The sequence below is a fragment of the Aquarana catesbeiana genome, linkage group LG01 (assembly GCF_042186555.1).
Source record: "Aquarana catesbeiana isolate 2022-GZ linkage group LG01, ASM4218655v1, whole genome shotgun sequence".
Lineage (NCBI taxonomy): Eukaryota > Metazoa > Chordata > Amphibia > Anura > Ranidae > Aquarana > Aquarana catesbeiana.
In genome coordinates, this window is record NC_133324.1 from 930,491,167 (window position 1) to 930,517,235 (window position 26,069).

The 26,069-nt window shown below is 43.7% G+C and overlaps 1 protein-coding gene across 6 annotated transcripts in view; it reads right to left on the bottom strand.

Moving 5' to 3' along the window:
* Positions 1 to 26,069, bottom strand: part of DYSF (dysferlin) — a 395,589-nt gene that overhangs the window by 151,574 nt on the left and 217,946 nt on the right. For all 6 annotated transcript variants that reach the window (XM_073611045.1, XM_073611046.1, XM_073611050.1 and 3 more), the window contains 7 exons: positions 22,927 to 23,042; positions 20,892 to 21,005; positions 19,586 to 19,763; positions 15,062 to 15,186; positions 9,415 to 9,521; positions 6,315 to 6,507; positions 1,680 to 1,835 (listed from right to left, as the gene is read on the bottom strand). In XM_073611045.1, the coding sequence (XP_073467146.1) occupies positions 1,680 to 1,835; positions 6,315 to 6,507; positions 9,415 to 9,521; positions 15,062 to 15,186; positions 19,586 to 19,763; positions 20,892 to 21,005; positions 22,927 to 23,042 (989 nt within the window). The remainder of the gene's footprint in view (positions 1 to 1,679; positions 1,836 to 6,314; positions 6,508 to 9,414; positions 9,522 to 15,061; positions 15,187 to 19,585; positions 19,764 to 20,891; positions 21,006 to 22,926; positions 23,043 to 26,069) is intronic.

Here is a 26,069-nt window from a genome sequence, read left to right on the forward strand (position 1 = left end):
AATAACGATGGACTGGAAGACTATGCCGGTATATCATCAGTTGTGCAGACAAATAAATCAGAAGTGTAATAAAAAAAACTGAACACATCGTATCCATTCTTAGGCTAGGTTCACATCACTGCATGTTGGAAAGGTGCATGAAATCACATGCTTCACTGACACACAGAGAAGCTGCCATATAGCAGACACGAGGCGGTGCCATTAATTCTTAATAGCACCCCCACACACCTGTAAAAGTGCTTGGCTTTGCGTGTCAAACCACATGTGACCTTTTTTCCATGTTTCTTGTGCATAGAGCAGCCTATTAAAATTAATAGGCTGCCCTACATGAAACGCACAGAAATGTGCGTGCACCCAGCGTAGTGTGAACCAAGACTTATGCCCCGTACACACGATAGGATTTTATGATGGAAAATGTTCTATGGGAGCTTGTTGTCGGAAATTCTGACCGTGTGTAGGCTCCATTGGACATTTTCCATCTGAATTTCTGACACACAAAATTTGAGATCTGGATCTCAAATTTTCCGACAACAAAATCCGTTGTCGTAAATTTCGATCGCCTGTACACAATTCCGACGCACAAAGTTCCATGCATGCTTGGAATCACAGTGGTGTAGTGGGTAGCACTTTCGCCTAGCAGAAAGAAGGGTCGCTGGTTCGAATCCCAACCACGACACTACCTGCCTGGAGTTTGCATGTTCTCCCTGTGACTGCGTGGGTTTCCTCCCGGTACTCCGGTTTCCTCCCACACTCCAAAGACATGCTGGTAGGTTAATTGGATCCTGTCTAAATTGTCCTTAGTATGTATGAATGTGAGTTAGGGACCTTAGATTGTAAGCTCCTTGAGGGTAGGGATTGATGTGAATGTACAATGTATATGTAAAGCGCTGCGTAAGTTGACGGCGCTATATAAGTACCTGAAATAAATAAATAAATGAAATAAATAAAAGCAGAAGAGCCGCACTGTCTATTGAACTCCATTTTTCTCGGCTCGTCGTACGTGTAGTACGTCATCGCGTTCTTGACGTTCGGAATTTCCAACAAGATTTGTGTGACCGTGTGTATGCAAGACAAGTTTGAGCCAACATCCGTCGGAAAAAAAACATGGATTTTGTTGTTGGAAAGTCCTATTGTGTGTACAGGGCATTAGGCTAAGTGTACAAAGACCAAGACTAATGCCCTGTACACACGATAGGATTTTCCGACAACAAAGATCATGTTTTTTTTCCCGACGGATGTTGGCTCAAACTTGTCTTGCATACACACGGTCACACAAATCTTGTCGGAAATTCCGAACGTCAAGAACGCGGTGACGTACAACACGTACGACGAGCCAAGAAAAATGAAGTTCAATGGCCAGTGCTGCTCTTCTGCTTGATTCCGAGCATGCGTGGAACTTTGTGCGTCGGAATTGTGTACACACGATCGGAATTTCCGACAACGGATTTTGTTGTCGGAAAATTTGAGAACCAGCTCTCAAATTTTGTGTGACGGAAATTCCGATGGAAAATGTGTGATGGAGCCTACACACGGTCGGATTTTCTGACAGCAAGGTCCTATCACACATTTTCCATAGGAAAATCCTATCGTGTGTACGGGGCATAACAGTACAAAAGGTAGAGAGGAAGTGTTTGAGGTCAGTTTTTCTTGAAGCTGCAGAGGCAAAGAAAGACGCATACTTTGAGAAAGATGGTCTGGAGCTTCCCACAGTTCTTGCCGCAACACTTGGGGTCATTGCTGGAGTAAAGGACTTGGTGGGCTGGCATTCTGTAGTAAGCCACGCGCTTGCCTCCTTGTAACATCCAAATCAGTATATCTGGCAGGCTGTTCTGTGGCTGTGAAACGGAATTCCAAAAACAAAATAATTAGCGCACCCATCCAACACACAAATCACAAAATACAGGTCAAAACCGCCAACCATGACATAAACAAGTTTTATTAACGTTCTGTATTATCTGCCCAGAGACGTGCAATGCAACACTTGAGGTGCGCTAGCCAAGGAGGAAAAATATGGGAAAGGCCGCCAATGTCTTCACCTAAAACCTTGCTGATGAAAGCACTTGGCAACCTGTTCACAACCTCTTATGCCGCGTACATACGAGCGGACTTTTCGACCGGACTGGTCCGACGGTCTATCCGACAGACTTTCCGAACAAACGGACTTGCCTACACAAGATCACACCAAAGTCCGAAGGATTCGTACGTGATGGCGTACGACCGGACTAAAATAAGGAAGTTGATAGCCAGTAGCCAATAGCTGCCCTAGCGTCGGTTTTCGTCTGTTGGACTCGAGTCCGTCGGAAAGTTTTGAAACATGTTCCAAATCTAAAGTCCGTCAGATTTTCGACCGAAAAAGTCCGCTGCAGGTCCGATGAAGCCCACACACGGTCGAATTGTCCGCCGGACTCGGTCCGTTCGGACCAGTTCGGTCGAAAAGTCTGCTTGTGTGTACACGGCATTACTAACAACTAAGCGTTCTAAAATAATTATCTCAAACTTTTAGGTATTTAGAGAAAATAATAATATATCATATGTTATCTACTGTATGATGTAGCAACTCCCTGGCCAGGTAAAGAAATACCCCCCTCCCCCAGCACAGGGCCAGGCTGACATTACCCCAGGGTGAATCCATGGTCACAGTGGAGAGTTACAATAACAAAGGGAACCAGTCACTTTGGTCATTTCCAGGTGTTTATTGCTCTGACTCACAAGAAGAGAGAGTTAGGGCTTCAAGTATCTCCAGAAACATGGGTTCCAGACCCCGCCACACTTCTCCTCCTTCCAAGGGAGTACCACGATTCTCTGAGGGTCATACTACATCCGCCTCCAGCAGGACTGCTTACCCTGGCTCTCCAACTTGGGTGCTGTACCGTCCTTGACCAGGCAGGGCAGCTTGAGGATTCTGTGTTAGCCCAAACAGGCTTCTGGCCTAATCAGCACCAAGAACTGCACACAACCTCCCAAGGCCACAGCACGGGAAGAAAGAACTCACTGGGCCACTCCCTTAATGTTTATATCATCCTCCAGTATTCACTACAGCAGGGATAGGCAACCTTTTTTTGAGCGCAGTGTGCCAAAAAATGTTTTCAAAGAAATTGAGCGTGCCGATTTTATAACAAAAAAAGGTAACTTCACACTCTCAATCATGAAAAGGATTTTTTTATAAAGTAAATGCTGTAAACTACTTTAGGAGTGAGAAATTAACATCCTGCACTCTCATGCCTCAGATCAGCCCCAATTCATGCAGCTTCACATCTCAGATCACTGTACTCATCTGCCCCACCACTGTAACCCCCTGTACATCTGCCCCACCACTGTACCACCCTGCTCATCTGCCCCACCAATTTATCCCCTTTCTCATCTGCCCCACCACTGTAACCCCCTGTACATCTGCCCCACCACTGTACCGCCCTGCTCATCTGCCCCACCAATTTATCCCCTTTCTCATCTGCCCCACCAATGTACCCCCTGCACATCTGCCCCACCAATGTACCCCCTGCACATCTGCCCCACCTCTGTACCCCCCTGCTCTTCTGTCCCACAACTGTACCCCCTGCTCTTCTGTCCCACAACTGTACCCCCCTGCTCTTCTGTCCCACCACTGTAACCCCCTGCTCTTCTGTCCCACCACTGTAACCCCCTGCTCTTCTGTGCCACAACTGTACCCCCCTGCTCTTCTGTCCCACAACTGTACCCCCCCGCTCTTCTGTCCCACAACTGTACCCCCTGCTCTTCTGTCCCACCACTGTAACCCCCTGCTCTTCTGCCCCACCACTGTACCCCCTGCTCTTCTGCGCCACCACTGTACCCCCTGCTCTTCTGCCCCACCAATGTTCCCCTTTTCTCATCTGCCCTACTACTGTACCTCCCTGCACATCTGCTCCACCGCCGTACCCCCATGCTCTTCTATCTCATTGCTGAACCATCTTCTCATCCTACCTAACACTGAAATTATCTGTTCATCTGCCCCACCACTGTACCGTACATCCTTTCTCCTCTGCACCCCTCTGCACATCTGCACAACCTCTGTACCCCCCTGCTCATCTGTTCTACAAATGTACCTCCTTTCTCCTCTGCCCCAACACTGAACCCCCCTGCTCATCTGTCCCACCACTGAATCCACCCTGCTCATCTGTCCCCTCACTGTAACCCCCTGCTTTTCTGTCCCACCGCTGAACCCCCTTCTCATCCCTCCCACCACTGTACCTCTTGCACATCTGCCCCACCACTGTACCCCCTTGCTCCTCTGCCCCATCAATGTACCCCCTTTTCTCATCTGCCCCACCACTGTACCTCCCTGCACATCTGCTCCACTGCCGTATCTCCATTCTCTTCTGTCTCACTACTGAATCACCTTCTCATCTGTCCTAACACTGAACCCATCTGCTCACCTCCTGCAGAAAATAGCCAAGTAAAAGGCTATATATTACCCTGGGTAAATTACCACTGGTAGAACTAAATTTACTAGTCAACTCCGATTATGGCAGGGTAGCTGTAATAACAAAAAATTTTGCTCTGCCTCACCTGCCTCCCCTGACTGCACGTCCCTGGTAGACAGCTGTCATCCCGTACCAGGAAGTGCCTAAACAAGGTCCTTCATGGTCAAAATTTGGGGCTCCTATCATTTATGGTTCCAGAGATACGGGACCCCTTGCGCAGCCTGTCAGAAGCTACATACAGAGCGGCCAGTTTAACCACTTCCAGACCGCCGTACGCCGATATACGTCCTTACTTTGAAGGGGATATCATTGTTATGGTAGCAGTTAGCTGCCATAACCCTGGTATCCTCTTCTTCGGCAGGCGGTCCGCTATCCGATAAGAGTGGTCTCTGTGGCAGATTCGCCTCAAGATTACTTTTATCGGCGGCGGGAGAGGGCCCCCCCTCCTGACGTGCTCCGGTGCCCTCCGCCGCTTACTGGAGCCGTCAGCAGTGGATCTTCACCCTTGCTGGACATGGAGACGAGTGAGGGGAAGATGGCCCCCACCTGTCTTCATAACAATGCAAAGCGGAAGCGACGTCAAAACGTCAGTTCCGCCCATAGCTCTTAAAGGGCCATTTTTCTTTTATTATTATTTTTTTAAATGACAATTTTTTTTTTATTGCATTTAAGTGTAAATATGAGATCTGAGGTCTTTTTGACCCCAGATCTCATATTTAAGAGGTCCTGTCATGCTTTGTTTTCTATCACAATGGATGTTTACATTCCTTGTAATAGGAATAAAAGTGACACAATTTATTTTTTTTAAAAAACAGTGTAAAAATAAAAAATAAAAGGTAATATAAATAAGAAAAAAAATAAAAATTTTTTGAACGTGCCTTGTCCCGCCGAGCTCGCGTGCAGAAGCGAACGCATATGTGAATATCGCCCGCATATAAAATCGGTGTTCAAGTTACACATGTGAGGTATCGCCATGATTGTTAGAGCGAGAGCAATAATTCTAGCCCTAGACCTCCTCTGTGACTTAAAACATGCAACCTGTAGAATTTTTTAAACGTCGCCTATGGAGATTTTTAAGGGTAAAAGTTTGTCGCCATTCCACGAGCGTGCGCAATTTTGAAGCATGACATGTTGGGTATCAATTTACTCGGCGTAACATTATCTTTTACAATATAAATGAAAATTGGGCTAACTTTACTGCTGTCTTATTTTTTAATTCAAAAAAGTGTATTTTTTCCAAAAAAAGTGCGCTTGTAAGACCGCTGTGCAAATACGGTGTGAAAGAAAGTATTGCAACAACTGCCATTTTATTCTCTAGGGTGTTAGAAAATAAAAATGTATAATGTTTGGGGGTTCTAAGTAATTTTCTAGCAAAAAAAAATGTTTTTAACTTGTAAACAACACCTTTTAAAAAGACGCCCGGTCCTTAAGTGGTTAAATACAAGCTGGCACACTCTGTTTGCAGCAGACTGAGAGGATGAGCTCACAGTGCCTCTCCTCACCTCTTTTTTTAGAAGCACTGAGCTCAATGGACAGCTTGGAGTCTTGGACCAATGGTAAAGTACCCAGTCACACACCCTCCTGGCAGAGACAAGCAGACAGTCATACATTCATAAAAAATAGAATGGTTTGGGAAATACTACATTATGGGCCTAAATGGAGCTGGTGATCCTAGTTCTTTCCTATCATCCACCGCTCCATCTAGTGGCAATAATGTAGTATTTTCTGGAAACTCCATTTTTTAAAGAAAGAAAAAACATTTAATCTGTAGAGGAAATAGAAGATTTTACATAAAAAGCCCCCCCCCCCCCCCCCCCAACCCTGCCTGCCTTATCGTCGCTGCACCCAATCAACAGTAAAATATATTCCTTCTACCTCCTCTGCTAGGGCTTTCAATCTCTGCAACCAATCCTCAGCTTTTTCCAGGACATCTGTAATCCCACACTCCTCAAATTTCATCATCGAAGCCGACTGGATGATCTGACTCAGATTGGTCACCCGAGAGTTGAAAAGATACAGATCCAGGTGTGTGGTTCCCGTCATTGATGAAATGTCAGGTAGTGGATGGCTGCAGATATAGAAGAACAGTTCTTATGTCAAAGCATGTGACTGGATAGGACAGGTGAGAAAAGTGTCACCATTATTGCAATTATTCGGGACAACTTCAAAGCCCAACTTCAGGCAGATTAAAAAAAAATATTCAAGTATATGCAGCTATCTATACCCATTAATACATCCTTAAAGTGTTACTAAACCCAGGAGCCTGCATTCACTATATGTGGTCTTCCACAGTACACAGAACATGGAAATGCAATTATTTTAGTAAATATAAACTGCTAAATACCTTTTCTCATCAGCAGTATACTGTATAGCAGTCATGTGACTTCTGTTAGTATCCAGCCGAGCACTGGTTAAAGCTTGTAGGAGGAGTTTTCATTCTCCTCTGATGGTCCCCCCCAAAAAAAACTCTGTAACAATACACAGCAAACTGAGCATGTGCAAAATGCCTCCTAGGCCTCTGTTCTATCAGCAGGTGGATTGGGGACTGTGGAAGAAGGGGAGGATCAGAGAAGACAGGATCAAACAGCCTTTTTACACAATGCGGAGGATTGACCCCTTAGGTTCCACCGTGAGTATAACAAGCATGCTTTACTGCATATACAGACTGATTCTACTGTTGTGGGTTTAGAAACACTTTAAGTGTAAACACCTAAGTTTCACTTGCTACCCCTTTGCAGTCCCTGTACAACAGAGCTCAGACTTTGGGAAGGGGAAGCAGCAAAATGATACAATCAGTTGTGCTGCAGTGCAAGGATCATGCTGGTTAGAAGAAAGAGCAGAGTGACAGAGAGATGAGCTCATCAGTCTGCTGCTTCTCATTTTACTGTCCAATTACAGGCTGCATGGCTATATGCAGCTTGACTGCTGGGGGTTGGATTGGGCTTTGAGCGGGTCAATTTTCCCCCATAACCTCTGTCAGTGGGATTTACCTTTTAAGATGGATTATAGGGCATCAAAGACCCAGCAATGGCATGAGTGGTGTGGTCCCATCATATATTGAGATGGGGCAAACTGCCACCTCGCAATGTCAACCCTAGCAGTTTTGGGGCAATAATAAAGAGGAGTCCGGTCTGTCGTATATTCTATCAGATGTCCTTGTTTGATATATATATATATATATATATATATATATATATATATATACACAGTGGGGCAAAAAAGTATTTAGTCAGCCACCAATTGTGCAAGGTCTCCCACTTAGAAAGATGAGAGAGGCCTGTAATTGTCATCATAGGTATACCTCAACTATGAGAGACAAAATGTGGAAACAAATCCAGACAATCCTCCATGCAGATCTCCTCTAGAGCAGTGATATTTTGGGGTTGTCGCTGGGCAACACAGACTTTCAACTCCTTCCAAAGGTTTTCTATGGGGTTAAGATCTGGAGACTGGCTAGGCCACTCCAGGACCTTGAAATGCTTCTTACGAAGCCACTCCTTCATTGCCCGGGTAGTGTGTTTGGGATCATTGTCATGCTGAAAGACCCAGCCACGTCTCATCTTCAATGCCCTTGATGATGGGAGGAGGTTTGCACTCAAAATCTCACGATACATGGCCCCATTCATTGTTTCATGTACACTGATCAGTCGTCCTGTTCCCTTTGCAGAGAAACAGCCCCAAAGCATGATGTTGCCACCCCCATGCTTCACAATAGGTATGGTGCTCTTTGGTTGCAACTCAGCATTCTCTCTCCTCCAAACACGACGAGTTGTGTTTCTACCAAACAGTTCTACTTTGGTTTCATCTGACCATATGACATTCTCCCAATCCTCTTCTGGATCATCCAAATGCTCTCTAGCAAACCTCAGACGGGCCCGGTCATGTACTGGCTTAAGCAGGGGGACACGTCTGGCACTGCAGGATCTGAGTCCCTGGTGGTGTAGTGTGTTACTGATGGTAGCCTTTGTTACATTGGTCCCAGCTCTCTGCAGGTCATTCACTAGGTCCCCCCCCGTGTGGTTCTGGGATTTTTGCTCACCGTTCTTGTGATCATTTTGACCCCACAGGGTGAGATCTTGCGTGGAGCCCCAGATCGAGAGAGATTATCAGTGGTCTTGTATGTCTTCCATTTTCTAATTATTACTCCCACAGATGATTTCTTCACAACAAGCTGCTTGCCTATTGCAGATTCAGTCTTCCCAGCCTGGTGCAGGTCTACAATTTTGTTTCTGGTGTCCTTCGACAGCTCTTTGGTCTTCACCATAGTGTAGTTTGGAGTGTGACTGTTTGAGGTTGTGGACAGGTGTCTTTTATACTGATAACAAGTTCAAACAGGTGCTACTAATAGAGGTAATGAGTGGAGGACAGAGGAGCCTCTTAAAGAAGAAGATACAGGTCTGTGAGAGCCAGAAATCTTGCTTGTTTGTAGGTGACCAAATACTTATTTTCCTCCATAATTTGCAAATAAATTCTTTCAAAAATCAGACAATGTGATTGTCTGGATTTGTTTCCACATTTTGTCTCTCATAGTTGAGGTATACCTATGATGACAATTACAGGCCTCTCTCATCTTTTTAAGTGGGAGAACTTGCACAATTGGTGGCTGACTAAATACTTTTTTGCCCCACTGTATATATATAGATATATATATACCGTATATATCTCTATATATATAGATCTAGATATATCTATATATAGAGATATATCTAGATCGATCTATCTATCTATCTATCTATCTATCTATCTATCTATCTATCTATCTATCTATCTATCTATCTATCTATCTATCTATCTATCTATCTATCTATCTATCTATCTATCTATCTCCCTATATACAGATATATAGATATATATAGATATATATATATTTTTTATCTTCTACCTTTTGTTATGTTGTATATTAGAAAAAATTTAATAAAAATTGTCAATTAAAAAAAACAAAAAAAAAAACAGGAGTCTCCCCCCCCAAACGTACCCACAATCACTGATGACGCGCTCGACCATACGATTAATTACTTCATCCAGTTCTTCTGGGGAATGCTCCCTCTTTAGTGTCAAGTTCACTTGTTCCAGGCTCTTCTCCTAAGCACAGAAACATTCAAATAGCAATTCAGAAGCAGCAAAGAAAACAACATGAATATCTATGTGATTTTTTTAAATTTTTTTTTTAGTGTCTCACTATTTTTTTTATTACATTGCTATTATTAACACACTTGAATGCAGAGTGATACATGCAGATAACAAAATGGATTTTTGTTTAGGTCAGTAGGCATCAAGGGACGAAGGCTTGGAAAGTGAACTGCCTGTGTTCTGATCAGACGTACACTGCCCTAAACATTAGTAGCACTCGGTGCATTCTCCATCCCTGTCCTGCTGCAGCAGCTTTCACACTCTCATAAAGCTTCACCGGTTTGGCAGCAGCGGGCTGGACGCTACACCTGTGCCCTGTGCCCTCTGTTCATAGGTAAATGCCAGAGTTTAATGCACTGGGGTTAAATGCCCAGTGTGATACTTAATGGGTTTAAAGTGGAGTTCCACCCACTTTTACAACTCTTCAGCATCCCTCACTAAACTGTGCACTGTAAACGAATTGGATATTTTAAAAAAAATTTTCTCAGCACATACTGTATATCTGCTGTATTCATTTTTCACTTCCTCCTCCCTGGCCGCGGCCCATTGCATAATTTCCTGTTTGCAATGCCTTCTAGGAAGGGGCGGCAACTTCCTCTGACACTGCCGTTGCTATGGAAACCTGACCTGAAACCTATTACACTGCTTGTGCTGCACTGAGCATGTGCGAGATCTGCAAGGTTGAGATCCAGGAAGAAATACAGTCTGGCTTCAGATGCCCACACTTAAGATGGCCACGGCCTGCTGTAAGTTTATAAAATAACAAACTACTGTTATAAACTAACAAAACAGACCTTAGTTTACAGACTAACTTTACTAGAATACATTAGGCTTGTGTATTATAGGGGTATTTTAACCTAAAAAGTATAAGGAATAAAAACTGCTAGGTTGGCAGCACCGAATCCACAGTGGGCAGCCTAGCAGCTCTCTAATACAATCACACAACAAGTGTTTCTAAGCTGTTAGAATTTAAAGCGGAACTTCAGTCATTTTTTCCATCTTTCCATCTATTAAATCTTCTGCCCTTGTTGTTGTTTTAACTTTGGATAGTAAATTTTTTTTTTCTGCCAGTAAATCCCTTATACATCCCACTTTTTGTTTCTTGTCTGGTCATAAGCCTAGGATTATGACATCATCCACAGCTCTCTCTCTCACTCTCTGAGAGTTTGCCAGGAAGGGAGGGGAGATAAGTCATAAGAGGGCCAATGAGAGCTGCAGAGCTGGAGGTGTGCCTGTGTGTCTGTGTAAATCCAGGAAGTGAACAGGCAGCAGCTTCAGCTGCCCACAGTTAAAATGATTGCAGCCAGACTCAGTGGAGGGAGATTTCTGCAGCATATTTGGCAAGTACAGAATCACAGTACACAGTATCTCACAAAAGTAAGTACACCCCTCACATTTTTGTAAATATTTTATTCTAACTTTTCATGTGACAACACTGAAGAAATGACACTTTGCTACAATGTAAAGTAGTGAGTGTACAGCTTGTATAACAGTGTAAATTTGCTGTCCCCTCAGCCATAGATTATGCAATTTTCTTTCCTTCCATCATGGATAGAAGGAAAAAAAAAATCACTTGATTCTCCCATCAACACAGTCAATGTTGATGGGGGAATCCCTCCCTCCCACTGTGCTATTGTGTTCTGACAGCAGGAGGTTCCCAGTTGTCAAAACACAATGATCATTGCTGGCGGCTATAGCCGCTGGCAGTGATCGAGCGATAAAAAAAAAAGCTGAAACACTAGTTGTTCTGAAGTTGATCGATAGATTGACTTCAGTACAACCAGCCTGCCCATAGTTGGATCGAAATTTGTGCGGTTCATGCTGAACTGGCCACATTTCAATTAGTCTATGTCCAGCTTAAATATCCACCATTTTCACTCCTTCTGCTGCCTGTCATCCATTGACCAGCTGATGTACAAATCTATCACACAGCTTATCCTCACTATTGTCTGTAAACTGTGAGCTGTCAGAGCATTACATTCACCAGTGATCAGGTTATGCTTTCTCCTTCCTGCAACAGATCCAGATGATATACAGTATCTCACAAAAGTAAGTACACCCCTCACATTTTTGTAAATATTTTATTCTATCTTTTCATGTGACAACACTGAAGAAATGACACTTTGCTACAATGTAAAGTAGTGAGTGTACAGCTTGTATAACAGTGTAAATTTGCTGTCCCCTCAAAATAACTCAACACACAGCCATTAATGTCTAAACCGCTGGCAACAAAAGTGAGTACACCCCTAAGTGAAAATGTCCAAATTGGGTCCAATTAGCCATTTTTCCTCCCCAGTGTGATGTGACTCATTAGTGTTACAAGGTCTCAGGTGTGAATGGGGAGCAGGTGTGTTAAATTTGGTGTTATCGCTCTCACTCTCTCATACTGGTCACTGGAAGTTCAACATGACACCTCATGGCAAAGAACTCTCTGAGGATCTGAAAAAAAGAATTGTTGCTCTACATAAAGATGGCCTAGGCTATAAAAAGATTGCCAAGAAACTGAAACTGACCTGCAGCATGGTGGCCAAGACCATACAGAGGTTTAACAGGACAGGTTCCACTCAGAACAGGCCTCGCCATGGCCAACCAAAGAAGTTGAGTGCACGTGCTCAGCGTCATATCCAGAGGTTCTCATTGGGAAATAGACGTATGAGTGCTCCCAGCACTGCTGTAGAGGTTGAAGGGGTGGGGGGTCAGCCTGTCAGTGCTCAGACCATACATCACCAGCTACGTGATGTCATCATGGAGGAGTAGAAGAGAACTCCAGTGGCAACCTGTGAAGCTCTGGTGAACTCCATGCCCAAGAGGGTTAAGGCAGTCCTGGAAAATAATGGTGGCCACACAAAATATTGACACTTTGGACCCAATTTGGACATTTTCACTTAGGGGTGTACTTTGTTGCCAGCGGTTACGACAATAATGGCTGTGTGTTGAGTTATTTTTAGGGGATAGAAAATGTACACTGTTATACAAGCTGTACACTCACTACTTTACATTGTAGTAAAGTGTCATTTATTCAGTGTTGTCACATGAAAAGATAGAATAAAATATTTACAAAAATGTGTTTTTATTACAAATTATGTGAGCAGACTGCAGTTCCTATTTAACTTAAAGTGATTGTAAAGGCCCAGGTGGAAAACTGACTTCCCAAAGCCTCTCACACACTATCAATGACAAGAGGCCAGGAAAGGCCCAAGAAAGCTGAACTACAGTATAAATCCAGCTCAGGATGACTACGGCCTAGAAAATACCAATTTAAATACACATCTTGCTTCAGGTCTCATTCATATTCTTAGCAGCTCCTGTGTTTTGAGGTATAAAAGTCCCAGTGCTTTCTGGCGCCCAAAGAGCTGCACAAGGTTGCTTAGCAGTATCTTTGTGCTGAGGCAAAAAATCTCTGGTACTTTTTTGTGTCCAGGGCCAATGAGGAGAGAGAGGTGGCGGCTCTGTGTGTGAATGGACACGCAGAAACGGCGGCTCGGGAGCGCGCCTGCTTGGGTGCTCACATTGCAAGCTGCTTGCTCTGAGGGCGCTCGGCAGGAGGGAGGGGCCAGGAGCACCAGCAGAGACCGGAGAAGAGAAGGATCCGGGCTGCTCTGTGCAACAGTATTGCACAGAGCAGCCTGCATCCTCCTCTTCTAAGTATGAGATGTTTGTTATTTTTAAAGAAAGAAAAATAATCCCTTTATTATCACTTTCAAGAGATTGTAAACCCTTCCATATACTCAGGTGATACACAGAGATAAAACAAATCCTCCTACATAAGTGGTACCTGTTTATCTGGTGTCTTTTCTACATCGAAAGTGCAGATTTTATAAGCCTGTCTGAGAGTTCAGAAAACAGGATGCAGAGAGCTGAAATTACACTCTGCAGAGCTCAGTGAGGAGAGCTCTGAAAGCTCATTGGAGGGAAGGGACACCCCCCTACACACACAGCTCACAGGAACAGAGCTTAGGCTGTCAATCAGCTGGGGGTTCCTCCCCGTCACCATTATTCTCTTGGTGTCAGGAAAACTGACTCATGCTGATATCAGAGGAAGGAGGCAGCAGGCAAAAATGACACTTATGCCGCATACACACGGGCGGACTTTTCGACGGCCTTTCTGACGGACTTTCGAATGAACGGACTTGCCTACACACGATCAACCAAAGTCCGACGGATTCGTACGTGATGACGTACACCGGACTAAAATAAGGAAGTTGATAGCCAGAAGCCAATAGCTGCCCTAGCGTCGTTTTTTGTCCGTCGGACTAGCATACAGACGAGCGGACTTTTCGACCGGACTCGAGTCCGTCGGAAAGATTTGAAACATGTTTTATTTCTAGGTCCGTTGGACTTTTGGGGGAAAAAAAGTCCGCTGGAGCCCACACACAGTCGAATTGTCCGAGGGGGTCCGGTCCATCGGACCTAGTCCGTCGAAAAGTCCGCTCGTGTGTACGCGGAATTAGTGCTCTGGACTGAGACAAGTACACACTATAGAGGGATATGCTTTGTTCATATTTCATGTCTGAGGTTTACAACCACTTTAAGCATCTTCCTCTTTCAATACGCTCTTTTCCCCTCTACACATATTTATGTTTTCGTTGTCCCACATATCAATGTAATATGATGGCATCTATACACCTATTTTTATAATGTGATACCTTTATTGAACTGCTGTATAATCACATATCAATATGTGAACCTTGACAGCATAGGTAGTGAGGTGTTAATCCACAGATCACTCATTAACTAACTCGTTAGGTGCCTGGTGCTAAGGCAGTGGTTCTCAACTCCTGTCCTCAGGACCCACTAACAGGCCAGGTTTGCAAGATAACTGAAATAAATCTCAGGTGATATAATTTGCTGCTCAGTGATTGCAGTATTCTAGTCTGCATCTCCCCAAGGCAATACCTTAAATCTGGCCTGTTAATGGGTCCTGAGGACAGGAGTTGAGAACCACTGTGCTAAGGTAACCACTGCAGAGGACTGACTTGTCCTCTGCACTAGGCTCATAGCGACCATCTTGGGGGAGCCTGTATCTGATTGACAGAGAGCTTTTCCAAGATTTGGACTGCCATTTTGGACTCATATAGCCCCTGCTGGATTATTTTGGTGCTGTAGGAGGTGTAAAGACAGGGAAAGACACCTGCCGATCAAGGAAAGATAGGCTTGGCTTGGGATCAGGTTCTGTAGTTGGAGAGATAGATTTAGGACAGTCCTCCAGACCTCCATGGAGACTACCTGCCATTAGGGAAGGACCTTGGTTACCCAGCTTGCTAACTGGATTTCCGCATTCTGCACACAGTTCTGCGAGCACAAAACTCATTCTGGGAGGCCACATTCAGCAGGCACAAGGGTATCTGTTTAAAGAAGAAATTATGGAGCACCCTGCTGTATGTAAGTATCTTAGCGTTTTATTATCCATAGTTCGGCTTTGGGTAAGCGAATGCATTGTAGTAACTACTGACCATTCATAAACAAGAAAATCAGAATGCCCACAAACTCACCAAGTTGTCAATGATATGGTGGATGATATTCTGGCAGTCAGTGCGGTGACTGATGTCCTCCCAGGATGATGACAAAACAACAACGGGCTTCACGTTACCCCAGGGCAGGTAATAGTACTGACAGCCTGAAATATAAAGCAAACAATTCCTATTAACAATGAATTCATTACTGCAATAAATGTGGAGAGAATTGTATAGAGCATTGGTTCTCAACCAGGGGCGTTGCTAGGTCTACAAAAGATCTGGGGCTAGAGCCAATAGCAGCATAGTAAAGAAAGTCATACACTTGGGCGGGCATACACATGTATATAATATACGTGTGTGTGTATATATCCCCAGAGAGCCCCCCTTACATCAGGGTCCCCAGAAAGCCTTCCCCTTGCATCAGGGTTCCCAGAGAGCCCCCTTACATTAGGGTGCCCAGAGAGCCTCCATATTAAATCAGGGTCCCCAGAGAGCCTCCCCCTTAAATCAGGGTCCCCAGAGAGCCTCCCCCTTAAATCAGGGTCCCCAGAGAGCCCCCAACTTACATCAGGGTCCCCAGAGCGCCTCCCCTCCCCTTGAGGACCCCTGCAGAGACTCGGGGCTATGGGCCCCAGATTCGGGGCTATAGCGCCAAAAGCCACCCCCTCTCAACCATGGGGCTGCAGCCTTCTTTCTACCAGGCCTTCAGCTAGCTGCAGATCTCCTAACTTCTCACAGTGTCTCCCAGCTTCCATAAAGGCACCCAACCTTCCATAGTGGCCAGCAGTGCCCCTCAACCTCTCACAGTAACCCCAGGCCTCCTAAAAGCCAGCAGTTTCCACAGTACCCACCCACACCCCACATGTTCCAGAGCTCCAAGCAGTGCTTCCTAGCTTGCTACAGAGACTCCAGCCCCCCACATTGACCCCAAAAGTGTCCCCTCATCCCCAAAGTGCCCTCTGGTCTCCCACATTGCCCCTGCAAAACCCACATGCTCCTGGAGAGACGCCCAGTCCCCTCTACAGACCCTCTCCCCCACAGTTGCCTCCAACTCCCTCCAGAAACCTCATCCCATTCAGGACCTCCAAGTCTGGTGCAGTGTCCCCTAACCCCCTCCAGAACATTCATTTTCCCACAGTGACACCCCAACCATAATTTCAGTGCATATTCTGTATTCCCATACTTTTGTTGTATGGATATAAACTTGTTAGGGCATGGAAGGTTTTGGAAAAATGTACCTAGTCCTGGTCTCAATAAGGTTGAAAACCACTGGTATAGAGCAGTAGTTCTCAACCCTGTCCTCAAGTATCCCCAACATGCCATGTTTGCAGGTTTTCCTTTATCTTGCACAGGTGCTTTAAATCAGAGTCAATGGCTTGGTATTTTGGACAGCTATTTTATCTAAGAGAAATTTCCAAAACATGGCCTGTTGGGGGTACTTGAGGACAGGGTTGAGAGCCACTGGTATAGAGGACTTCAGTCAGAATACTAAGTAGGGGGATTTAAAGAACTCTGCCCATTCTCCTCCAAAAGGGGACACAGAAAGCAAAAAAGCCTGGCTGAGGTTCTAGCTCCTCACCACTCTATGCTGACGGGAATTCCACTTTTCGAGTCCTTCATTTTAATACAAGGGGATTCTTTAAGGGGATTCTCAACATAGAGGTAAGAGGATTGCTAACTTAAGGTTAGCCTGCAATATTATTAAAATTTAACAAAAATAGAATTCAAATATATTCCTCAACAGCCACAAAGGAAATAAATTCACTTTGTGTGCACCAAATGTCTTTGCACACCCAGATATTACCTTGTAACAATGGCAGTGATATCATCACTCTGCTGTACATAACGTGCGCAGAACTGTGAGAGGAACCCAGCAGCTCCACCCATTACAGGCTGGCTGCAGCAAACTACAGGAGGGGGCGGAGACAAGACCAGTCACCCTGCACAAGCGATAGAGCAGTAGTGACCGGTCTGTAGTACAGGAAGCTCCTGCACAGAGGCAAAGTTTCACATTGGATTAATGCACAGATCTGGAAAAAATACACAAAGCACACCAAGATTTAAGTAACAATATACAACTCTTGGGTTTAGACAATATTTGCTTATGCCAGAGTTCAGTTTTAACCACGAGCCAACCACAATAAAGGTTTATACATGGCGGTTTGCAAGTGGTTTATCAGAATTATGGCTGAAGCTATCCCCTGTGTCTCTCAGGCTTACCGTTTCTGCCTGCTTGCCCGAGAAACGATCCGACAATGCCCCAGAGGTAATCAAAGAGTAGATTATCTTTGGTCACCTCTATGACTTTGGAGGACTGAAGCGACGTCATGAAGTTACTTCCGGTCTAGGGTGCAAGTAAATATTTTTTTTTTCTTAAAGCAAAAGATCAAAAATTAAAAATTTAAAGGTAAAGAAGAATTTTGGGGTCTTTTTTGACCCCAAATCTCTTCATAAATAGGACCTGGCATCCTTATTTCTATTACAAGGGATGTTTACATTCCTTGTAATAGGAATAAAAGTGATAAAAAAAGTAATACAAAAATTAAAGGGACAGTGTAAAAATAAAAAAAAGAAGAAAAATATTTTTTTTAAAGAGCCACCATCCCTCCATGCTTGAACATGGAGTGAGCGCATACGTAAGTCACGCAGGCATATGTAAACAGGGTTCGCACCACAAGTAAGGTATCGCCACGAACGTTAGAGCAAGAGAAATAATTCTAGCACTAGAACTCTGTAACTCTAAACAGGTAACATGTAATGGCGTTTAAAACATTGTCTATGGAGATTTTTAAGCACCGTCGTTTGTCGCCATTCCACGAGCGTGCACAATTTTAAAGCATGACATTTTAGGTATCTATTTACTCGGCGTAACATAATCTTTCATATTATACAAAGTGGGGTATATCTTGTGTTTTGTTTTTCTTTTATTCATTAAAATGTATTTTTTTCCCAAATAATTGGGTTTGAAAAATGGCTGCGCAAATACCATGTGACATAAATAACTGCAACGATCGTCATTTTATTCCCTAGGGTCTCTGCTAAAAAAATATATAATGTAAAAAAATATATAATGTTTGGGGGGTTATAAGTAATTTTCTAGCAAAAAATACTGGTTAAAACTTTTAAACATAAAGTGCCAGAAAAGGCCAGGTCTTCAATTGGTTAAAGTGTATCTAAATCCCAAAAATTTAATATGTAGCAGATTACGGATCCATAGATGTGGTAGCTGCTTTAGTTTTCATTTGTTCGGGTGTTTTTTTTCCCCTTTATTATCACCTTGTGATCCTGCCAGTAACGGCAGAGGCCCCTCCCTCTACTTTCCTCTTGCCGTTGTTTGTCTCGGAAAGTGTTCACAGTAGTGACAAGCTTTGGCATTGAATCAGCCGTCTTCTTCATAGCTGTTGTTGGATCGGCTACAGCAGGAGGGGAGGGGGGAAGGTCAGTACTCATAACTCGGGTTAGAAAGCTCTTAGAAACATGGCACAAAGTGACACATGTACTTTATCCCATAGGGAACAAGCTGGTAAAGGAAAATTATAATGATAGATCTTCATTGAAAATTATTTTTTGTGAATATTTTACAAAGTTTCTTATGTGGAGATCTTTTCAGTAACAAAACTTCCTATTAGAAGATGACAACACAGTAAGCTGTTACTTGTAATTAACAGCAACGTTGGCAGCCTGCTGTGTGTGCTTCTTCAGTTGGCTGTTGGGTTGCCCATCAAGTCTATCAAATTGGCAGCCCAACAGCCAACTGATAGAGCTTGCATACAGGCTGACAACAGAGCTGAGCTGCCAATTATTGCTAGGTAGCGCCTTAGCATTGTCATCCTTTAACAGGAAGTGCTGCTACTAAGGCCCCTTTCACACGGACGGATAGAATGGTGCTTTTAGCTGCGGATTTTCTACCGCAGCTAAAAGCACACAATGCTTTCCTATGGCCCCATTCACACACTGCGTTTAGCTGCGAATTAGATACATGCGGTTCCGTGCGGATAGAAACAATAGAATTGACTGCGTCCAGGAGCGATTTAGCACAGCTATCCACACATAACCGCAGGTAATCGCAGTGCACTGTGTCAATGATTTCTCCTTTCCCAATGAGCAACAAGCACGGGGATGCTGGGGAGGACCCCACGCCATTTTTTCGGCATAGGGGGTTCCTCTTAAAATCCATACCAGACCTAAGGGCCTGGTATGCCCCTGGGGGGGAACCCATGCCGTTTTTTTAATGTAAAATTTGGCGTGGAGTTCCCCCTCAAGATTCATACCAAACAGTGCGAGTCGGTACCCTGTCGGGTTGCCATGGAAACGGCAAACCGCAGCTAATCGCACTGTGCAAATGCAGCTGATCGCAGTGCCTGGAGTCCTGAATTTCACAGGAAAAAAAACATGCTTTAAACTGGGGCAGAACAGCCGTCTGTGTGAAAGGCGCCTAAGCAAGAAACTTTGCAGCAGATTCACAAAAAACAATGTTCTTAAAACTGTATACATTGAGGCATAATGCCAAACATGCAAAAAAAATGTTTGTTGTCTATGTAGCCCAGCAATGGCTCTTACCATCAAACACGGCTCCGCTGTACTGAGTGGTGGAGGCCAGAGGCAAGCAGGTGGTGTCATATTTATTGCCATAGTTCCCGATGCTGACTTCAAACTGGATGGCGTCATCCACGTCTTGCAGCATGGTGGCCGAGTAGAAGGCAGCAAAGAGGCAGTACTTCCGTCTCCGCAGATATCTCTGCAAAACCAGGACAATAAAGTCTGAAACAGTGATTGTCAACCTATGAGCTAAAGGGGGCCTCAAATGCGGCCCCTCACATCACCAAAGGGTCTCACATAATCTTCAATATATGTAATGCTTGAGAGGGCTGTCAGAAACTGTGGAAATGAGGGTCAGAGAGTGAGGACAGGATACATTGTTAGCGGGGGATATGCTGCAGAAGACAATATGAAACTGGGAACATGCTACATGAGGCTAGTAGAGATCAATGCTATTACCCCAATAAATGTTCCCACTACAGACTGCTGAGGTCCGAAGGCCACAAATCATATACCAAAGGGCCACAGGTTGGGCACAAGTGGTCTAAAACCTTAAGGCTGGGTTCACACTATTGCAAATTGGATGTGGAATTCGCATAGCAGGAGATTGTGACCGGCTCTCTACGAAGCCGGTTCACACATCTCCGCAGTGGCTCCGGTGCAAATTGCACAGGAGTTCTGTGCGTCTTTTGGTCCGTTTCAGGTCCGAATTCAGCCAATAATTCGGGCTGAATTTGGACGTGAAACTGTGAATGGAGACGCACCGGACTCCTGCTGTGAGCCGGAGCAGCACCCTACCTTAAGGATTGCTCCGCATTGCATCTGTTCTCAGTTTTCCTAGAGCCTTCACTATCTGGATTGATCCTTCTGTGCTTGTCAGCATAACATTTATATTAACAAGAAGAAGAAGACAGGTCATTTTTGCTTAGTGGTACGGTAAGGGTGGTGACAAAATGCCATGAGAATGTGCCATGAATGTGTGATTTACCCTGAAAGTTCCGTTGGGCTAATAAACCCATAACTGGACCAAAAGACTTATTTCTGCCTGGGGCCCTACTTTAAACAATGGTACCAAACTGGAATAATAAAATGAATATAATGCTATTTTACACATTTTATAGATTTATGTAGCTTTTCATTCTGCCATTGTAGAATTTCACAGTGAGGCATCTGTAACCTAATTAGGATCATTTATGTCTTTCTGACTACAGGGTGCTTCAGGCCTTCCAACATTCTCAAATAATATGGGCAACCATTTAGCAGAAAAATTCTGAACTAACAGGCAGTCTTCATTCTTCTGCCCTCCTTCAGGCAGACCTGTCATTACCTCAACTCGTAGAAGGTCATCAGAAGGAATGTCTTCCACCTTCTGCTCCGAGTACTCCACCAACTTGCTTTCCAGTTCCAGCAGAATGCGCCCACGATACGCTACACCTTCTCCCTTCCAAAACAAAGAGAGGACATTTCAGAAGGAAAATACCAGTAAGGTAACAGAGGAAGGGGAGACATATGTGGTGACAGCTGACCTGAATAATTGACGTGGGACAGGCCAAATACCCAACCCAATGCCAGACAGTCTGTAGAGTCTTTATGGAATAATTTCCCAGCAGAAATACATTCTATTCTTGCAAAAGAAAGTTTCTTTAAAGGAAGAAGAATCTTAAAGAAGTAAACTCTCCCACTCTGATGCTTCTTTTCATTTAATCCATTATAATAAATAATTATCAAACTATAGCCACTGTAATCCAGCCCAAATCGCAAATTACTCACTGTTTAAAGAAACTTTAAAAAACTTGTTTCCAGGGGTAAGGCAGCGCCAACCTAAGTATTATTTCTGAGTCCACAGTAGAGTGTATTTCCGCCCTTACATTGAGCACTTCCTGTACTGATAACCAAGCCTCCTTCTCAATCCAATGTTTCTATGGCAACCCTGCTTCCTTGCTCATAGCTGACTTGTTTTATTTCATAGTATTTACTTGTGCTGATTATCTAGTATTTGCCTATGTCAGTCTTATCAGCTTCAGCTGATAAGACTGCAGTAATGCTGTCTGATGCCTTTTTTTCCACTCCATGTGATGTCACATGGTCACATGAGGTGTAGGAGGAAGCTCTGAGTGATTATGCAGTCTCCTGGAATTTCAGTGTTGTGCTGTAGGAAGTCCTGATAATAGACAGACAAGCACACAGAGTGTGCCATAAATCATGGGAGATATGGGCATGCTCAGTGACATCATTCTAAAGAACAAAAAGGATTACAACAATACTATTCAAGTAAAGAGATATCTACAAGCAGTGTTCATTAGGGTTTTTTATGCTGATTCACATTGGACAAAGTTGTGGGGGAGAGTTTACAACCACTTTAATGCAATACTAGCCTTTGAGGAGACCCATCGTCTTGTCCATTCAGGCCAAAGTGACAAGGTCTGTGTAATGCCCATTTCTCAACCACACCAAACTAAGCTTTGGGGGATACCTGAACAGTGACCGCATGTTATTGGATGCAGTCACTATTCAGCCACCAATTTTTCTATCTGGCTCCTTCAAAAAAGTTTAATGAAAAAGAGACTTGAGCTCGGTGATACCAACAGGGCCATCCACAGCTCAAATTTTTGCTAATTCAGCAGAAATTTAAGCAGTATATGGGTCAGCTTAACACAGTTTATAACCCTCCTCCCGCCCCTCATTCCACTAAAATGTATGTTTACTGGAGCGATTTGACCTTGCAGGTGACATGACAGGAGGTGAGTGCAATGGCACCCTACAGCAACATAGTCATCAATAACAACCTATGGGGGCCGGGTTATTTTTTGGGGGATTTTTGAACCTAGTATCCTTAGTTGAGCTTTATTTAAAATCAGGGGCGCTATTTAAGCCAGACCAGTCATCACATATATTTTTAATCTTAAATGCATACATGGTAAGTGCTGTGTCAGTGTAACACTTGCAGGTATTTATTACCTCTCACAGAGATCACAGTACCCCCCTAACAATGCATTTTCTCTTCAGAAGAACAAGCAAGTTTGTTCAGACACAGGTGCATAAATACTGGCCTACAACAAAATACTCAACAGTTCTTAACTACCAGCACCAAAACATCAGCCCTGAGCAGTACCAGGACGGGTCTTTTAGAATCAGAGGAGAAAAGGAAGAAATGCCCCCCCATGAGCTGTGATCTACTTCAGCACATAGATGGCAGGTCCAGCCCTTTTTGCTCTCCATCCTGTTGAAATACCAAGGCGAATGTCTCTTCTGCCTACCCCTCAGCCTGGTCCTGTATCATGTGTTTGATCACCACTAGGACAATCTCTTCATTGAGTCTGCATGCCCAACTTGTTTAAAATAACCTACTGTGGAATTCTTACCTTGCCCATATTGAGCTCATCATAGGGATCCGGGAAGCCAGTAAACTCTCGGGGGCTGCCGTACAGGTTCACGTAGCAGGGTCCAAAGGTGGGTAGAAAACCCAGACTGTCATCAACTAAAAATTAAAAACAACCATAAGCAAAGTGAATGCCAGAAAAAAAAACACCCAACAACGCAAGAGATTGCTCATACACTAATCCTCTTTATTAGTCCAAGGTGTGAATGTTTAAATTACCCCATGAACTCATACCTGTACAGAGATATCCCACAGTGCAATTACTGTGCAGTACAAGCTGTAGTTTAAAGGTATCAATCAATTTAGAGGACCGATGAAAATACTTGTAACTATATGCACTTAATACAAGTGATAATATTGTTGAATACAAGTTTTTTTTATTCTTCAAATATATATATATATATATATATTTTTTTTTTATTATTATTTATATTTTTTCTGCACAGATATACTGTTTGCAGACCATGCTGTCCTGTACCACCAAATGATTTTAAAATGATTTGCACTTAGAAATGGCATAAAATTTGCCTTTACTGTTAGTGGAAATTGAGCTTTCCGCCCTCCCACTCCAGAGCTCTGTGCTGGAATAGCTCAGTAACAACCACACCCATCATCACAAAGATGTGTAGTGTGTAGGAAGAGAGGGGGCGTGTCTGACTAGGTCTGTTAGATTACAAATTGCGCTGGATAGAGTGGTCATACTCTGGAGCCTATTGGATGGCTCAGTTATATATAGATATAGGGCATAGGAGGCCCAAATCTCCACAAAGAATTCCTCACTGTATAAAGGAAAGGTGAGACACTTACCCCATATACCATGTACAAGCATTCTTGTAGGTTTGCATGACTTTTGTGTCTTTTTTCTCCCAAGAAAATATTTTACACGCTAGTGTTTTACCATTTATTGCTGTGCTTTACTGCTTTTAGCTTGTATGTGCAAGATTTTCAGTGATAAAGAGAACTCAACACAGTGCACACTGTAGCCTGAATATGCGTAGTAAAGTAGGTGTCTATGATTTACCACATCAGTTCATTTTGTATCAATTTATATGGCTTAAACGGCAGGCTTACATTAACACGCAGAAACCAATCAGAAGTCAGCTTTCACTGCCCTAAACCAATGAAAATTGATATCTGATTCGGTCACTACACTATCAAAGGAAAAGCCTATGAAAAATACCCTGCGTTGGGGGTTGGATGCCATTTGTCATCTGGCATTACCGGGTCTGTTTTGAAGGTCCTTCTGCCCTTGTCTGTCTTTTGGAGGTCAATCAGTAGCGCCTACCCAATCTGTCCTGAGGAAGCAAATTTCTGCGAAACGCGTTGACAAGCATGCATGGAAGACTCTTTGATATCTATTCACATTTTCTTGTATATCAATGGACTTTTACATGCCTTATATGATTGGATCCATGCCTTCATGTCTGCAATTGGGTATCTGTTGAAATACTGTTAAGTAGTGGGTGTTGTAGTGATTTTATTATGTGTGGTTTTAACAATAATTGTAATAAAGTTTATTTTGATTAATTTTTGTACTGCCTCATGTTGTGCCCACAAAGTCCGCTATTTTTTTGAGAAAGTCTAGTTTACTTTCTCAATCCTTTTTTCTACCCAGCGGAAGGAATTTTGGCCCCTAAAAATCCTCTGCTAATCCTTTCATATGGGTCTTGCTGATCCTTTCATTCGCTCACAGATTCCCAGCTGATTAGAGCAGAGCGGGGCAGATGAGCCATCCGTGTCCGGACACGGACAGACCCCACTTTGCTCTATGGGTGGCTGAGAGTAAACAGACTCAGCTGCCTGTTTACACCAAGCTGTCTCCGATCCAATTCACCCAAACTGAAGAGGATGCAGTCCTCTTTTCTAGCGGGCCTGATCGGACACTGAGGTAGGCGTCCGTTTACACCTGCCGGTCAATAGGAATGCATGGACCATCCGATTAAGTCCGTCAGAAAAACTGACAGGTGGACCTGATCAGATCGCCTGTGTGAAAGGACTCTAAAAGATACCAGCTCAGCACTCCAATTGAAATATGGTATCCCTGACACTTCTACATTCATTCCGCTGTATATACAGTATATTATAGATATAAAAGTAAAACAGTAATATACACTGTAACATACAGTGTGTGTATGTATATATATATATATATATATATATATATATATATATATATATATATATATACACACACACACACACACACAGTATGCACACACCTGCATGTGAAAAAGTACACCATAGAAATGTTTGTATATTGTCAATATGTTGAATAGGCAAACATTAAACCCTCATGCAACAGAGCTTAAAAAATGCCGCTTTATCCCCTTTTTACTAAGCAAATAGTATCATCCATCATTTTTTCTTCCGAGGCAAGTGACATCTAACTAGCCCTGTTGAGTCGTAATTTTCATTAGTTACTTTCAGGATGACCCGAGATAGTAGTGCCCATCCACTAGTGCCTTCTGTCTTCCTCAATAGGAAGTGTTTATATATATACTATCTTTTATTTTGTACCTTTATACTGTTTATATAGTACTTTTTATGTGCACACTTTAACATTGTTGTCAGATGTGAATTCTATTACCCCTGTATTTCTTCTATACTTAGTACCGTATATACTCGAGTATAAGCCGTGTTTTTCAACCCATTTTTTAGGCTAAAAATCCCTGCCTCGGCTTATACTCGAGTGAATGCCAATTTAAGAAAAAATGTCCCCCAATGGAGGAGAAAAAGGCTGAGAGCTCCGTGCCACTGGGCTGTCATCATGGGATGTACACTGAGCGCAGAGGACAAGGCGGCAGTGGAGAGGAGTAAGATGATCGACCAGAACCTAAGAGAGGACGGAGAGAAGGCGGCCGGGAGGTCAAGCTGATCCTGCTCGGTAGGTGTGCCGGCCGGCCGGCCGGGATGTGCATTCCTACACACCTTCATTGTGATCTGCGCTCCGCCATTGTCTGCTCAGACCTCCCTATCCATGTGCCCGTCACTGGGTGTGGTGACCGGAGGATAAGCAACTGATCACTGATCGTCAGAGAATTATTCACTCACATGTCACACCTCACCACTTCATTGGATGGAGGCCTCATCACATACACATCGATGACATCCACTTCCTATCACATT